Source organism: Heterocephalus glaber, unplaced genomic scaffold (assembly GCF_053883595.1).
Source record: "Heterocephalus glaber isolate CG9 unplaced genomic scaffold, H.glaber_assembly_v1.0 deba00001504, whole genome shotgun sequence".
NCBI lineage: Eukaryota > Metazoa > Chordata > Mammalia > Rodentia > Bathyergidae > Heterocephalus > Heterocephalus glaber.
The window spans coordinates 27,205,594-27,224,023 of record NW_028258324.1 but is presented as its reverse complement, the minus strand read 5'-3'; the positions used below and the strand labels follow the sequence as shown (position 1 = coordinate 27,224,023).

Genomic DNA, 18,430 nt, shown 5'->3' with positions numbered 1-18,430 from the left:
AGAAAAAGTTTTTTCATGTCTGCTGAATGAATCAAAACTGGACCAATAAAATCTTCCCACTGTGACAGCTCTTTATCTTTTTCTCAGCCAAAAATGCCTGGACACAGAGTTGGTCTGAGTGTCAGTGCTCTCTTGCCCTGACACACAACTTGACATGAGTCATGAGGAGGATTCGAAACTTAGGGCCCAGGAACTTCCATTACTCTTAAATTCATACAGCTAAAAATATTTGGGTGTTGACTCTTATACTCCTTTATTTACCTATTTATTTGTTCACCTATTACCTATTTTAATGTTCTCCTTTAAATACAAAATATTAGGTAGAAAGTTCAATCAATTAAAAAATGAACAGTGAAGAGCAAGTTTCTCACTTCAGTCCCCCAGTTTCTCTGCTTAGGAACGACGAGTCTTAGCAGTTTCTTTGGGATTGTTCTAGATATTCTAGGTATGAATGTGCCTTTTCCTTGATTTTTATAACTGCTTTTTGTATTGCTGAAGTGGCTTTGGCACTGATTTGTATAAAGTGATGACCAAGAGTTGGGTATTATTCCTGAGGAGGCAATAGATGTGGAAACCATTTTCCACAATATAATTGATAACCACCCTCATGGAGTTACTTACAGGAGTGGTGGTGTTTGAATGGATCAGAGTTGAAATATCAATGTGTCTGATTAACTATCAAAAGTAAATTGTTGTTATAATAGTGAAGTGCCACTGTTTGCAAATTATTTGTAAAAATATATAAAGCTTATTCCTGTAACAATCACTGTCACTTGCATCCTAATTTGCTTTTGTGAGAGAGGAAGGTATGGAGATCAAGCCGGTCCACTGAGAACTGTGTGTCACCCCAGCCATGCCCGAGGTGGGTTTTCTTGTAATCACGATACAGTGCACATCATGGGGTGTTGAAAATTTCAGATAGCCAAGCATGGTGGTACATGCTTCTTACGGTTTGGGTCTAGATGCCCTCTGGTCCTCCCAAAGCCATATGTAGTCATAAGTGGCTTTTTCAGAGGTGGCTGAATCTAGAGTGTGTGGTGCTGGGATTAAGGATGTGTGATTACTAAACCAGTACACTGATTGGTTTGACGCTGCCCTAATCCCTGGTAGTCTGGATAAGAAAAAAGGGGCAGAAAGACACTTGTTAAGAGTCTCTTGTTGCTTTGCAACCTTCAGTCCACCATGAATTGTTCCAGCCTATTATGCACTGAAACCTCTACAAACTGGGAGCTAAATAAACCTTTCCTCTTTTATCTTTGGGTGTCAGGTATTTTGTCTCAGCAATGAGAAAAGTAACTAAGACAATGCCTATAATGCCAGCTACTGAAGAGGCTGAGGCAGGAGGATCACAAGTTCAAGGCCAGCTTTGACAACTTAGCAAGACTCCATCTCAAAGTAAAAAGGGCTGAGCCTGTAGCTCAATGGCAGAGCACTTACCTAGCATGTATGAGACCCTGGGTTCAATCCCAGAGGAGGAGGGCAAAAACAGTAGATGCTTGGGATATTGGTCTTTTATTTGCCTGGTTGCAAAATATCCATACTTATTATAGAAAGGAAACCAGGAAATGACAAAGTGGCACCTGGATTGAATATGGTCTGGACAATAGTTAGTGTGTGCATAGTCAGGTAGATAACACTTCACAGACTTAAGAGACAGCTGAATCTGATGCATGTAGACACAAGCTACTGGTAGAAGGCTTGGAGCAAATCCTTTCAAAGCAGCTGGGATTTATGGGAGCTTCTTAGCAGCCTGCAAGCTTTGAAAAGGGGTATTCTGCAGTGCTTTGGTTCATAAAGAGTTCATGTTTACTTCGGTTCACCTGGATTCTCACCCTATATTGAGTTCTAGTTCCAGTATGCTTGTAAACCAACTCCTGACTTGGATGTAATCTCTATTCTATATCTGACTAGGAGTTAAAGAGAAAAAATTAAAAAATGGCACAAATAAGTTGCATATGATTTTCAATCCAAGCTGTGAGCTGGCTCTAGATCCTTCAATCAGCCAGGGACAAAGAAAGTTTTGCAAACTTCAGTGACCCTTGCAGAAAGCTTGATCTGCATCCTGCCTTCAGGAGAAAACCTAGAATGGTTTAGATGTGCCCTGATTCCATTTCTATAACAGCTTGCCTTACAGCCTTCCTGGAAGGGGATGTGGTTCAAATACGTTCTCTGACTGATCTTCCACATGTGCCTCTCCAGGGGGCAAAGTTTGCTGGTTATTATGACACATGAGGCAAAAATGCATATTGGAATGAAGCACAGCTGAATTGCTGAGGGCAGGAGTGTAAAACATACTCTTTCCCAAGGAAGCTCCTCCAAGGGAGCTCAAATGACAGCCCAGCTTGACAGCAGGCGCTCTACGCTGACTTGTTTCCCTATTATGTCAAAAAAGTATAGATATAATTCTTCTCTCCCATTAAAGAAACTTGCAACCAACATGTGTACAGTTAATCAAATTATAATTGAAAAAATACTGAAATATGTTAGTACCTTTGGAAAAATCAACTGTACATGCTGATACAAGGTATAAGATTTGAGTTCCTCCCTCCCTCTTTCCTTCCTTCCTTTCTTCTCTCCTTCCTTTCTGCTTTCTTTCTGTATTCTTAAAAATAACATGAAGCAGAATTAGATCTGACTGGAATCTTGCTTTTTCACCCAATTTTTTTCCTCAGCTAAGTTAAACCATATAAAATGTGCATTTTCTAAATACCTTATGGGATCCTGTTGATTTGTTTCTTCCTCTTGCTTTGAAAATGACCCCTAAAGAGATAAAATTATTCGCATCAATTTCTACAGAAAAGCAGCCAAAGTTTTATTAAAAACACTGTCTTCATACTCTTGCATATTTTCTCCCTTTCCCTAATATGGGACTATATCAAATGTAAAATAAATATGAACATACAACACTGCTGCTTTCATCTTTGCTTGATTTCCAAACCTTCCAACCCACCATCTTATTTTTCCTTATTATACTTTAAAGCCGAGCAGATGGGAGGTGCATTTGGGTTTTGAGTGCAATGAGGACTGCAGTCAGGGGTTATCTGCATTGTGTCACTCATTAGATTCTTATAAGGTCCTTCTCACCTTGTACTGGTACTGGAAACACATTTTTATACCTGGTGAACAGATTCAAATTACTTGGCTTCCTATAAAACTCAGAATTCTGGAAGTTCTTTATGTGACTAGATTCTTTAATATTTGAGGAAAAAGATGAAAAACTGTCATTGATGGCTGGTTGAAAAAAATAAACTTTTAAGTCCAGAATTTTCTCTCAAATACATTTAATATATTATAGAGTATTGCTTAGAAGAAGGATACTCAGAAATACTTATGAAAAATATTTGGTGATGAAAAAGAATTTAATGAAAAATGTATGATTACCTAGATTTCATTCTTTTCTTTTTAAAATTCCCAGCCTAATTTTGTCCACTAAAACCTGTCCCTGTTAAAATCATCTCTAAAAGCCATAGTTACAAAGTAGACTTAGTTTGTAGTGGACAAGGGGCAAATTGTGATAGTAGGTTAAGTGAAAAAAAAAAAAGAGAGAGAGAATTCAAAATTTTATGTTAAAAAGAGGTCAAAGGGGCCAGGGATTTAGCTCAGTGGTGCCGCCTGCCTCACAACTGCAAGGTCTTGAGTTCAATCCCCCATACCAAAACAAAAAAACAAAAAACAAAACAAAACAAAAAAACAGTAACTCTTTGAAAATGAAAAAAATGGAAACAAAGTCTTTGTGAATAGGGAGGGGTGGAGGGGTTAAAGGGAGGGCAGGGAAATGGGGAAAAAATAAGAACCAAGACAGATTATGTAAAGGTGCAAATTCCCAATGATGAATGTCATTATATTGTATACCTAAAATGTACCAATAAAATTAATTTTAAAAAAAGGCCACAGGAAGCATGCCAAAAAATAGCCTAAAATTATCTGTAATATTTTTCTTTTTTGTTGTTTTCATTCTTTCTGTAATTGGGGAGCATTACTTTTCTAACAACAATAACAAAAAGACAAACCACAGTCCTTATATTTTTAGTGGGTTTGATTTATCCTGGGCCACTCTATGCTTGGAGATGCAGATCTCAGACTTTTAAAAACACACGTGGTTCAAACTTGAATAGCTTATCAGAAACTGTAATTGTGGCTAATAAAATCTCTTCCCAGAAAGAAAAATATTGGAGCCCTATAGTGCATGCTGGAATAAACATTCTGAAACCCAGTGAATAATGAGGTTATTAATTCAATGATGAACACACCTGAGTTTTAGTCAGTATGACCCAATAGCATATGGTGAAATCCTGGATCTACAGAGAGTGTCTCATCTTTACTTAACTCACTGGAATGAATATTTAGTCCATATAAAGCAAGGTGCAATAAATCAGAGGAAGGCTGTGGATCCTGTCAGACCTGCTTGCATTCCTTTCTCCTCAGTGATCCCTTAGTTCAAGAGGGTTCCTCCTTTGGGAATGTTTCAACACCCTTTGGAAACAGTGCCAAGTCCAGGGCTTTGACAAGTTGATAAAACCTTATTTTATTCCTAGATGGAGAAAAATCTTCTTCTGAGAGAAGCTAAATTATCAAAGGCAATAACATGTAGCAGAGTTAAGTTAACTGGCAGATCTCAGGGAGATGAGAACTCCTTTGAACTTGTGGGGAAGTTTAACGGCAAGAGTGCAGATTCCTGGGAGAAGATCCATTACTAAAAGAAGATAAAGAACTTGTAAGTAGCTTTCCAGCTGTACAAAAGGGCAGGATACAGAATCCATCCGACTGCAGAATCCATGCTTAATTCTTGCACTGAGGGAGGGAGGACTGTGGAGAAATTTTATGGGATGGTGTTGAATTAAATATCTAAAACCAAAAGTTGGGCAAATTGTTTTTCCTTCAGTATTATAGGTCAGAATTTATAATATCAATTTGAACAGGGAATTAATTGCGATTGGGTGACAAGTCACAAGCTGTTAGAGAATGTAGTGATTTGCCGATGCCAAGGCCAATTCTCTTACTGAGACTCTTTGAAGTCAGGGGACGTTGGGAACATGTGTGTGTGGGGAGGTTGGGTGAAGGATAGAATGAGAATTATGGTGAGAACTGGCTTTGTGGTCCTATCATTTCCCCAAAACATCTATTGCTTTCCCCCTCCTCATTCATTGAACAAATGTTTTATAACCTTTTTTCTGGGCCTGGCACTCTGCTTGGGCATAGGCATTTAAAGATGAATACAGAACAATACCTACTCTTGAGGAGTTTGGAAGTAATTTGATCAGCCTCCTCTTCCTATTATTAATAGGAGGAGCACCTTCAAAGAAGTGACAAGCTGTCCCATATTTCTAAAATCTTACGTCTCTATTTTCAAGACATTTCTAATTTCACATAATTTTAGTTTTTGTATAAAATGCATTTAATTTTAATGCTATTTTTAAAGTTTTTTAAAAACCTAAATAAATTCATTCAGAAAAGAAAATCGCAAGTGGACACACCATGCATCCTCATTGCTGTTTTCTGACAATACAGTTTCTATATTGATTTCATGAGCCTCCTTTTCCAAGTGTTAGAATCCATGCATAGCATTAGAAAGATATTTGACCTGCTGGGGGAGATGGATGATTTTTTTTTATCAATTAGATATCCAACTACTATGAATACAACCACAAGAAGGTTTTGTCCATTTGTTTTTGCCTATAAAAACATCAACTGGCAGCCATACAACCAAAGTATAAAGATTCATTTTTTTTTTTAAAAAAAATCTTTACCCAATCTTCCCTAAAGGGAGAGGAGAAAAACTGTAAGTTTCCAAGAAGTGAAAAACAATTAACATTGTCAAAAGTCACATTACAGTCATAACATGTAATATATTAATAAAATAGATTAAATTTTCAGAAGAGTCATTTCTAATTACTCAGAATATAAAATACGATTAAAATACTTGTTTTTTGAAGAGGCTTAAACTACTCTGAGTAACAATTGCGTATTTCTTGCTTCACAGAAAATGCTTGGTTTCTAAGGATCTCATGGGAATTGAATATGATTTTGAAGGGTCGTTACTGATCCCTGCCTCTGAATATTTATCTCCTCCCATGCTGTATCAGGACTGGTTTGAGTGACAAAAGAGTAGGGCAAAAGTGATCCTATGTCTTTTCTTAGACTAGATCATAACACATTGTGGCTCTCTCTCGATTTCTCTCTCTCTCACACACATACACACACACACACACACACACACACCCTCATTCTTTCTGAAGGAAGCCAGCTGCTGTGTGGGGAGGACACTTAGGCAGCCACATGGAGAGGCCCATGTGACAAGGGACTGAGGCCTCCTGCCAACAGCAGTCTGAGTGAGCCATCTTGGAAGCAGATCCTCCAGTGTAAGCCTTCAGATGACTGCAGCCCTGCCAACAACTTGACAGCTGCCTCATTTCACGAGAGACCCTGAATCTGAACCACTCTGCTAAAGCACACCAGATACCTAACCTGCAGAAACTATGTAATAGTAAATGTTTACTGTGTTAAGCTGCTCATTTTTGGAGTAATTTGTGATGCAACAATAGATAAGTAATATAAGGGCCCATTCAAGACTGGTATTCATTGATTCTGATTCTTACATCACACTCATAATGCCTGCCATGTGCCAAATCCATTTTCTTTAATAACAAAGCCCAGAAATGTGTCTTGCTCACCCTGGCCATTCAGCTCTGCTCAGAGTGACAGGTTTTCAGGGAAATCAGATACAATTGTGCCCTGATTGTGCTGAAGGACTGCAAGAGTGTCTGGTTAGAGCCAGGTGCTGGCAAGGCATGACCATTGCTTCGGGGTTCCAGACATGTGGATGATGATCTGTCCCAACTAGCAACTGCTCTCTGTGAATATTCTGTTTATTTTTCAGTGCTAACATGTATGTGAATGGCCACCCTTGGCCCCAACAACTCATTTATTATCCACAAATTTCTCAAGGGAATCTACATTCCCTTATCTGCTGCTCCCCTTCAAATAGGGAAGAAATGTGGATTTACTGAGCCATAGATGAAGTGTAAGTGTCAGGGCCCTTTCCAAAGCCATGAACAGGTTCTAGCACTGTTTTCACATATTTACACTATTTACAAATTTTATAGAAAAAAAGTTTAATCACTGGTTAAGACTGGTTCTCTTTTTACTCTGCCCCACCCCCTCAATTCATGCTTTCCTTTTTTATACAGGGTATCCTTGTAGGGGCTGGATAAGGGCATTTTGTTTTCATAATTCTGTATTCTTTTTTTGTTTGATTGGTTTGGGGGCCAGGAATTGAACCTAGAGCCTTGCACATGCTGAGCACACTCTATTACTGACTACACCCCAATCTCTGTATCCTTTTTCTTTAACAGAGCCTTAAACATAGAATACATTTCAGGACCTAATAACCTAATGATAACTATTGGTCTCCAAATTGTGAAAAAAATGTTTAAACAGTGATTTCAATTGCTTCGTATGGTGAACATTATTTATTATTTGCTGCTCTTGTGACTTACAGAATTAGAGGATTTCTGATGAGCTCAATATGTCCCAGTGTTGCATGTAATTCCCAGGGTTGTTTCATCAGAATCCACAGGTTCTCAGGAGGCCTTTTATGCTCCCAGAAGCACATTCACTGACTCCATGGACACTTTCTAAATTAAACCGCTGCTTCTCCACTTGTGCACTGTGAATCCTCAAATATGAATGAACCAAATAAATTTGACCTACTGAACTCAACTCCTTTGTGCAAAAAAGCATTGCAAAATATATAGTATCAAGGTGAGTGATTGGCTTCATAAAAGACTGCTACTCTCTTAATGGTTATCTATCACACTGGACAATCAGAAGAATCTATTCTTTCTAAAAAATTCTGAAAGTTTGGAATCAAATCAATGCCTATGGTGGCAGTCATGGACATGTGCTCTTTAGTTGTCCATTTAAGAGCTCCTGCTGTGAGGGGCACAGTGGATGACAACCCCATCTGCTGTATCTTTGGATCCTCCTGGCAGGTGTTTATACTGAACCACATCTGTCTGAGCTGCTCTCAGCCAGTGACTGAATGCTGCCAAGATACTCCAGTGCCTGACAAGATGCCCTGGTAGGTAACTTTTGTTCAGACACTCCCTATCAGCTTGGTAAGTCTGTTTCAGCCGCTCTGGGTTTGCGGGTTTCTATCTACACTTTCTTTCCCGCTCTTCACAGCTGGCAGACTTCATCAGCCTGGCCTCTCTCCCTATCTTATCTTGCTACTGCTTCCTTTATCCTTCCCTGGCTTCTCCCAAGAATGTCACTTGCCTATTAACTCCCATCTTAGCACTCTGAGCATCTAAATTCACACACATGCACACTGTTAAAAATGAACCTATCCAGAAAGGTTTATATTAAAAAGCCATAGTTCCCTGGATTAGCCCCTCCCGACCATTGTGTCACATGTGGAACCATTTTTAGCATCTACCTTTCTCCACATAGACCAGCTATGTGGTCCAACTAGTTGTTGGAAGTTTTAAAATGTATGCAAATTGAGAAACTATTCACAAAAAGTGATAGCTGTGTTTATTTCAGTGTTTTTGGATATGAAGTATTATCTTTCTTTTTAAAAAAATGTATTGAGGAAAAAAAGGCAAAAAAATGTATTGAGTCAGACAATGATCAATTGGCCTCAGAGACTTATTTTAAATTTCTAAGTCTGGGGCTAAGGATGTAGCTCAGTGGAACAGCACCTGCTGGCAAACACAAGGTCCTAAGTTCGATCCCCAGTACCAAAAACAAAACAAAACAAAACAAAAAAACCCCTCCTAAGTCTGTAGTATTCAAGAAGACTTTACAACCACCCCCTAACTTTAAGAGAGATCAAATTTCAGAATTGCAAAATTCAACTACAAATTTTTATTGTAGCAATTTTTGCTAAAAATGAATTAACAGTATCTAATCTTAAATCAAAGGAAAAAGTTCAACTATGATGTGTCTTGCAATAATATGCCCTTCATATTGAATTATTTTCAAGCTTATGATGAATACAGTGATTGCTGTTACTTCTTATACCTTTTATATTATTGGTGTTGAAATCTTCCCTCTCTTTCGTTTTGCTGTATTCTGTGAGCAAAGACTACAATCTTCCATTCACTTCAACTGTTCGCCTTAAACAAACATATCCCCAAACTGGATAAGTTTTACTGACTTATTTTTTAAGGATGGTATCTTAACATCCTGGCATAACAGGATTTTACAAAGCATAATAATGCCACATGTTTTTGAGTGCTTTAAAGGTACCACTGTTCAAATACTTCACATATGTTAACTCAATTCTCACAGTAACTTGTGATGTATTATGCGTTGAATTAATATATAATTGTTATGGGTGGAATTGGAATTATGAGGGGCTAACTGTGACCAAATATTCTAGACCTCCAATATCTCAGGATGTGACCTTATTTGGGGTAGAGTCTTTATAGCAGGAACCAAGTTAAAATAAGGTCATTGGATAATCCTATTTATATAAAAACAAGAAAAGTATAAAAAGAAAACAATTGAACATACAGACAGACACAGGTTGAGGGAAATTACATAAAGAGACACTGGAAAAGAAACCTTCTAAAAATCATGGAGAGAGACCTGGAATAAATCTTTCCCTCATAGCCCTTAGAAAGAACTAATGCTGCCTATACCTTGATTCAGATTTCTGGTCTCCAGAACTATGGGACAATGTATTGCTTAAGTGAACCAGTTTGTGTAGTTTGTTACAACATTTAAAAATCAGTATAATAGTACTATTATTACCTCCTGCATGTAACGGTTGAGGAAAATGAGGAAAGAGAGGTTAAGTAACTTGTCCAAAGTTGTATGGTTAGTAAATGGGATAGGAACCTAGAAAGTCTGGCTGCAGAGTTGGGTCCCCTAAATGGCTAGAATATCTGACTTCTCTGAAATCAATTATTGCAGCAATGTATTTGACTACAACTCTCCCTGACAACATCTTTTTGCCCAGTGCAGTACACAACTATGATGAACCACTGATTAAGGTGCACACAAAAGTGAAACAAAACAAAACAACAAAGTAACATAACAAAACATCTAATACATGTGTTGAACCCTTGTATGGAGCACTTACTATGACAGGCATCATACCAGGAGTCAATACTATAAGGATAAAAGTATTCTGGTCTCTGTCTGAGAATTCACATCTTAGGGAACACACAGGTGTTATGGCTTAGATCTAAAATATTCCCTAAAGCCTTAGGGAGTCATAGGTGGGGTGTTTGGAAGGAGATTAGATAATGGGGGCTTATGGGTGACTTGCTGTTAGGAAGTGGGATCTGTTTGGAAAAGGTGGGTCACTAGGGGCAGGGCCTGGAGGGTTTATCTCTTCCCTGCCTCTCCCTTCACTCTCTCTCTACTTCCTGACTGCCATGACATGAGGAGCGCTCTTCCACAGTGCCCATCTGTCATGCCGTCCTGTCTTGAGGCCAGTCAACTGTGGACTGAAACCTCTACAAATTGTGAGTCAAAATAAACTCTGCCTTCTTTAAATTGCAGGTGTTCAGTATTCTGTCCCAGCAATAAGGAAAATAATTAAGACCTTGGGGCACCATGGGGAGAGAGAGCCTCATGGGGTACATAAAGGAAAAATGAGCCAGTTTTGCCTGGAAGAGGCAAAGGCCTGTTTGGAAAAGACCCTATAGAAAAGGTCATCTTTGAGTTGGGAGTATTTGGTAGATGACTAAATAGAAAAAATTTTAGTAGTTGTTGGTAGTGTAGTTTGCATTATAGACATTAGCAGCTTTTATATTAAGAATATATGGATGAATAAGAAACACAAAAACTCCAGGCAAATGCTTTGCAAGATTGCTATCAAATGAGAAGAAAGCTGTAGATAATAGGTCTGTCTTGCTTTTCATTTATACTCCTAAGACCAGTGGCTTAGTTTAATAAGCCTACTTGATCTACTGGGGAAGAGTTTTGAGAACCTTAATTGGATTCAAGAGCAACTGAATCTGTATCAATTGAATCTGGAACCAATGAAAGATTTGGGTAATATTGAGGCACAGGTAGTAAACTTATTCTTCGTATAGGTCTGGATCATAGTCATTCTTTGCTGGACTTTAAGTCTTAGCTAATGCTGAAAACCAGTAGCTTTCTTAGAATATTCAGAATTTTTGCCTTCTCTTCAAAAAAAAAAAAGATACAAAAGATCTGGTAATATTGGGGCCACATTCCTACAGGACTTTCTTTGCTAGTGTGACAAAAGACACAAGAAAATTTTGTTTCTTACTCATGTTAAATCCACATGTCCATGTAATTTAGGTGTCTCTTTTTCAAGTGGTGACCCAGACCTCTATTCTGTACTCTATTCGTTTAATGGCTCCCAAGATCTTCCTGGGTATCTTTTCTATTTCAGTTGAGGGGAAAAGAGTGAATGATTGAGTGGGAAATTTTTCATGAACGAGGTCTAGATGCAGCACGTATTCCTATTATACACATTCTATAAGTGAGAAATCAGGCACATAGCCCTAACTAGTTATAAGGAAAGCAGGAAAATATAGATTAGATTAGTAGAATGGAGAGGAAAGAGTTTGGTAAGCATATAATAACCATGAATGTGTTCTTCAGTTCACCATGGTTCTTACCTAGACTTCACTAATTCAATCTATTTAGCTTCTAGAATTTGTAATCTCGAATCTTTAGTATTGGGAGTAGCAGTGAAAATTACTCAAATTTGGAGTTTGGTAGTCCTGTTTAAAAATGGGCTGGCGATGAGTGGATAAAGAAGATGTATTTTTTTTTATACAATGGAGTACTACTCTGCCATAAAGAAGGATGAGCTTTAGAAATTTATGGCTAAATGGATGGACCATGAGACCATACTCTTAAGTGAAATAAATTGGACACACGTGTAAATACTGCATTGTTTCTGATATGAGAAACTGAAAGTGGAAATAAGGACTAAAATGTATAACAGATGGGAAATGGGGAGAAAATGTTCAAAGGGGAAGGAGAATAAGGGAGGAGAGGGGAGAAATGAAGGAAGGGACAAAAAAAGTGAAAATAGAAGGAAAAAGTAGAAACAAAGCTTTTATACATAGGGCAAGGAGGGGGCTTAAGGAGGGATGGGATAAATTGAATTTATTACTAAAAAAAAATTGATTAGCCACAGTATGGCTTAAGATAATAGAACTTTAAGAGATACTAAAACACAGCAGTTTAAGTGAAATAAAAGTTTGTTTCTTCCACCCATAAAAGTTGGTAGGGAATCCTAAAGGTAGGACAGGAACTACCTTGGAACTACTCAGGAACCTAGGTTCCTTCTGTCCTACTGGTCTGCTATCCCCTGAGGTGCTATCTTGATCCACATCATTGAATGTGGCTTACCATCATCACAAGTTGGAAGAAGGAAAGAGGGACTGGGGAGGATGACCTGGAAGTTAATCACATCCCTACCTTCTCACATATCATGAACAGAAATACAGTCATATGGCCCAACAAACTCCAAGGAAGCCTGCAAAGTGTGACCTTTTGATGGATAGCCATGCTCCCATCTGTAACTTGGAAAGGCCAATTATTAAGAACTGAATAGAAAGGAGGGACAGTTATCAGTAGGTCACAGCCATAAATGTTTGTGTGGCTTTGGATAAAACAATTTCTCTGCCCCCTTTCTTTATTTATAAACAGGTAGTAATACCTTCTATCTGTGTTAGGAATGTATTCAACTATAAGTAACATAAAACCTATCTACAAAGGATTAAATAAATAGTAGCTCAGTTTTCTTATAAAACAAAATATCTGAAGGTAGTTTTTCTTTAAAGCAGGTTGATGTGTTAGGGAGAAATACTTCTGTGAATATTTTTCCTTTTCTCCCATAGTCATAAGACAGTTGTTTTAACTTCAATCATTATATCCAAATTCAGAAAAAGATGTACCATTTGTAATTTTTACCTTTATTAGGAAAAGCAAATATCTTTCCAAGATCCCTGGATTTCAGTAGCTATGTAATCATTCTGAATTTCAGTTTCCCCATCCATTATATGGAGGATGAAAATATGGGATGCAAACATTTATTTTATGGGGTGTCGTGAGAATCAACAAACTACTATTGTTAAGATGTCTAAAACACCACTTGACATGATAGTTGCTCAATATGGGAAGGAATTATTATTTAAGGAAGCAGAACTTGGTCAGCTCTGTGTTTGAATCCTGGTTTCAGATCCACATGACTTTAAATTGCTTATCCTCTTTGAATTTGTTTCCTCATCTTGAAAGATGAGGATAATAGCACATTCTTTACAGGGCTATTGTGAAGATTAAGTGGAGTTACATGCATTAAACACTTGGCTTAGGAAGCAATTCTTTCAAGGTATAAGCAGGAGCCACCCTGAAAATACTTGGAGTGAGAAGTGGGGATGTGGGGTGCGTATTGTTCAGCTAGCACAGTTGCAGAGGAATGTGTTGTGTAACCATGATGAGTAAAGCAAAAACACTAGTATGAAGGTACAGTAGGAAAGCCAAACACAGATCATGTCAGGAAAGAAAGCAGTGAACCCTTCTGCTTTGCTCTAGACAGAGACAGCTCATCAGAGTTTGAACAGGGCTGGGGGAAGGCCAGACTTTCCTGAACTGTACAGCAGTGGTGAGTGCTGATGACCTGGAGAAGGTCAGCAAACTCTGGTGGGGCCCTGCATTGCTGCCCAATAAGCAGTTCTTATGGCAACAGAAGACTCAGGCCAGGACTCTGAAGAACATGTTCTTCACAGGTGGCCCTGTAGCCCTGATGGGTTAGGAGAACATGTCAAGCTGATGTGGATGGGGCTGGCCTCATGAATTACAAAGAGGCTGGAGGCCATGACTGGCAGTAAAGTTTTTCTGTCCTGGGAGCAAATAAAACCAACCAGAAGAAGAGGGCCTCCCCTTGCCATAACTCCTGGGAGGTGTTTGTTGGGGAAAGACATTTTGAAGCGGTATAAGATTTAATAGTTCAAAGTTTTCTCCAACCAGTCTTCTCCCTACTTCGTCTCTTTCCCTCCCTCCCTTCCTTTCTTTCTTTCTTTTTTTTCCCCTGCATTAAGTTTATTGGTACATTTTAGGTATACAATACAGTTACATTCATCATTGGGATCTTGTACCTTTACATGAGTATCTTGGTTCTTATTTTTTTCCCCTTCCCTTGCCCTCCCTTCACCCCCTCCACCCTTCCCTATTTGCAAAGACTTTGTTTCCATTTTTTTCCTTTTCTCATATTTTTTCTTTTCCCTTCTTTCCTTTCCCCTACCCCTCCCACTTCCCCTGATCCTTTAGACCTTTTCTTCCTATTACACAATATCAATTATACATTTTTTAAATTACAATATCAAGATCTAGGAGACATTATCACAGATTTTACAGAATTTAAAAGGATATAGAAAGCATATTTCAAAAATCTGTTTTGAAATAAATTTGACAACTTCTAAGAAGTACCATGGAAGACAAATTAATGAAACTAACTCTGGAGGAAATGTAAAATTTGAATAGCACCTATTAAAGAAAGTATATTCCTAGCTTGAAAACCTACCTATATGACAACAACAGGCTCATAACCATTTTAACTGATAAATTATATCAAATGGTTAAAGCAGAAAAAAACCATAAATGAACACTTCTCCCCTCATTTTAAGAACTCAACATTGTGCTAATCCTAAAACTGGATAAAGATCATAGAAGAAAAAAGTATGAACATAGATAGAAATTTGTTTAACAAAACAAACTATTAGAAGTCAGATCTGGCAGTATGTAGAAAGTGGTTTTGTTATAGGGATGGCAGTGTTGGTTCAGCATTGGAAGATCCACCCCCAAAAGTCATCATTTTAACAGAGGAAAGGAAAAAGCCATATGATCCTGTCACTAGTTGGAGAAAAAGCTGTACAGCTGTTCATGGTAAAAGCTATCAGGAGACTAGAAGTAGAATAGAACCTTCTCAAAAGATTAAAGATATGTACTCCATACTTCCAGTGAGAACGCCTTATATGAATAGAGAAGATACAATGCTTTCTCCTTAAGGTGGGGAATAAGGGCAGATATGCTTACTCTTTATCTGTCCATTAAACTTTGAAACCTAGGCCCAACCAAAATAGTCTGGCAATAAAATAACACAATTAGGATAGGATTGGCAAGGTAGAAGCAAAATCTTTATATGTAGATGAAATGATCATCTGCAGGGAAAATACTAAGAAATCTCTAGGAGCCCCTAGAACTTGTATTTGAATTTAGCAGGATTAGAAAACACAAGGTATATATAAAAATTCAGGTCTGTGTATACTTGCTATAAATAAAGAATTGGATATTGAAATTTAAAAGTTATGTAGGAATTCAAAGGACCTAGAAAAGTTAAAAAAAAAGTGTTGGAAGACATTTAATGCCTAATTTTAAGACTTCTTCTAAAGCTACAGTAATCAAGGCAGTGTTGGTGTAAGGAAAGACATATAGATCATTGGAATAAAACAGAGAATCTAGAAATAGAACCGCACATATAAGGTCCACTGAGTTTTGAAAGATTATTTAACATTAGCATTTTATAGAATATAAACTCAATTCAAGAGCTGAGGAAGAGTTAGTGTTTTCAGCAAACAGCACTAGAACACCTGGTATCTGTATATAAAAAATTAACCTCAACCCTTTATTTCCATACATGAAAATAACTTGAAGGGATCTATGAACCTAAATATGAAAGCCTAAAAGTATAAAACTTTAAGAAGAAATTATAAGGGAAAATGTTTATGAATTCAGGGTAGGCAAGAACTACCTAGGATATAAAAAACACGATGTATAAAAAAAATTGATAAATGAGATTCCATCAAAATTTAGAACTTTAAATGACATCATTAAAATGAAAAGTAGTCCTTCAACAGACCATATTTACAATGCATATAACCTATGAGCAGAATATATAAAGAACTCTTACAGCTCATTAATAGACAACCCAATTAAAAAGTGGACATAAGAAGATGATAAATAGCCAGTATAGCACAAGGTGTGCAAATCTAGAATCAGAAAAATACTAATCAGTACAATAACAAGATTGAATTATACACTCATTAGGGAGATGAAGTTAAAAGTTTTAAAAGTCTTATCATGACTTTTTCTTTTTGTTGGATTCTCCCCCTTTGTGTTTAATTTGTCACGTCCAGTGGATTCATTCTGCTGCGTTTCCTGGGGTTGTGATCCTCATTGTCTTTTCCTAGGGTATTGTCTAAAAATTTTTGGAGTGCTGGTTTGGTATTCATGAAGTTCCTGAGGTGCTTTTTATCATGAAAGCATCTTATTTCTCCATCAATTTTGAAAGACAGTTTTGCAGGGTCCATCAATCTGGGTTGGAGGCTGTTTTCCTTTAGGGCTTGAAATACATCACTCCAAGATCTTCTTGCCTTGAGGGTTTGCACTGAGAAGTCTGCTGTGATTCTGGTGGGCTTTCCTTTGATTGTGATTTGTTTCTTTTCTCTCACTGCTTGTAGAATTTTATTCTTCTGTTGGATTTCTGGAATCCTAACTATTATGCTTTTGTGTAGATTTTTTTTGATCAAGGCTAGCTGGAGTCCTATATGCCTCACTTATCTGTATGTCAAGTTCTTTTCCCCTGTTTGGGAAGTTTTCTGCCATCACTTCTGTGAACAGTTTTTTATGTCATCTGCACTCTCTCCTGTTTCTTCATTGACTCCAATCAGTCTTATGTTATTCTTCTTTGCATCATCTAGCAGCTGCTGGATTGATTTCCCGTGTTCCCTTACAATTTTAAAGCAATTTTTCTTTTTCCTCCTCACTAATTGCAATCTTATCTTCTATATCTGAAATTCTATCCTCATATTGGTTCACTCTGCTATGCAGACTTTTGATAGAGTTTTTAGTCTCCTGGAAATCTGTTTGCATGTGTTTTATGGATTCCATTTGTTTCCTATGTTGGGATTCCATCATGTTCCTCAGATCCTCTATTTTTTTATTTGTGTCCTCTCTAGATTTATTAATCATGTCATGCACTATGAGCACAATCTTTGCTGTTATCTGAGAAATTATTTCTGATTTCATTTTCCCCCCTCTTTTGTTGCCAGTTCAGAGAGTCCAGGCGGTTGAGTATCAGATTGTTCCATCTTGTTTCCCTTTGGGGTTGCTGTAGGTGATCTGGAAGTCTGCTTTTGAGGCTTGTTTATGTGTCTTCTCATTTCCATGGTGGGGGGGTGCTTCTGGTAGCTGCACAGCTCAGCTTCTCTGCCCTAGGAGCTTGGGATGACAGCGGAGGAGCTTTCTTCTGAGTGCTGGGACTGGCTCAGCTTCTCTGCCCTACGAGCATGGGATTGTGGCATGGGAGCTTCCTTCTGGGTCTTCCTCCCTTCCTTTCTTTTCTTCCTTTTTCTCTTTCATTCTTTATTTGGAAACAGTTTTATTGAAAGATGACTTACATATTATAAAATATGCACACTGAAGTATGTGATTCAATGAGTTTTAGAATACTCACAGAGATGTGCAACCATCACCACTAACTTCAGAACATTTTCATCATCCCCCAAATAAAACCAGTACCTATTATCAGTTATTCCCCATTCCTCCATCCCCAGGCCCTGGCAACCACTAACCTATCTTCTGTCTCTATGGCTTTGCCTATTCTGGACATTTCATATAAATGGAGTCATGCAGTATGTGGTCATTAATGATTGGCTTCTTTCACTTAGCATGCTTTCAAGGTTCATCTATGTTGTAACATATATCAGTACTTCATTGTTTTTTATGGTGGAATAATTTTCCCTTGTATGGATATACCATGTTGTATTTATCAGTTTGTTTGTGAATGTCCAGTTGGGCTGTTTTCATCTTTTGGCTAGTATCAATAACACAGCCATGAATATTTGTGTATAAGCTTTTAAATGGATGTGTTTTCCTTCTCTTATGTACCTACTAGGTTATATAGTAACTGTATGTTCAGCCATTTACAAACTGGCAGTTTGTTTTCTACAGTAACCACACCATTTTACCTTCCCACCACTACCTATAAAAATTTCAATTTCTCCACAGCTCCATCAACACTTCTGTCTTCTTTATTATTGTCATCCTTGTCAGTGTGCAGTGGACCTCACTGTGGTTTTGATATGCATTTCCCTAATGACTAATGTTTTTAAGCATCCTCACCTTAAGATCAAGCTGAGTGCCTCCTTCTGTAGGAAACATAGTGAAAATCATGAGCTCTGAGGGAAAGAGATGAGGGAAATGTCCTTATCATATTCTAGAATGGATTTGGAGAAGACACAGACTTGTGATCAGTTATTTGAGGAAAGACTAAGAAGAATTAATAAGGGGCATTCTGAGGCCACTGACAATTCTGGTCTTCCACTTTGACTTACAGAGAGTTTTGCCATCTGTCTTGGTTACTTTTCTCATTGCTGAGACAAAATACCCAACACCCAAAGTTAAAGGAGGAAAGATTTATTTAGCTTCCAGT

The 18,430-nt window shown here is 37.8% G+C and overlaps 1 protein-coding gene across 22 annotated transcripts in view; it reads right to left on the bottom strand.

Annotated features, from left to right (window-relative positions):
• Nucleotides 1-18,430, bottom strand: part of LOC147825285 (uncharacterized) — a 96,187-nt gene that overhangs the window by 32,118 nt on the left and 45,639 nt on the right. For 15 of the 22 annotated variants that reach the window (XR_015440869.1, XR_015440862.1, XR_015440865.1 and 12 more), the window contains one exon: nucleotides 2,711-2,760. The exons of the other annotated variants lie outside the window; for them this stretch is intronic. Coding sequence is in view for 6 of the 15 variants with exons in the window: in XM_087186335.1 (XP_087042461.1) it covers nucleotides 2,711-2,760 (50 nt within the window). In the remaining 9 variants the exon portion in view is untranslated. The remainder of the gene's footprint in view (nucleotides 1-2,710; nucleotides 2,761-18,430) is intronic. 22 annotated transcript variants of the gene reach the window in all.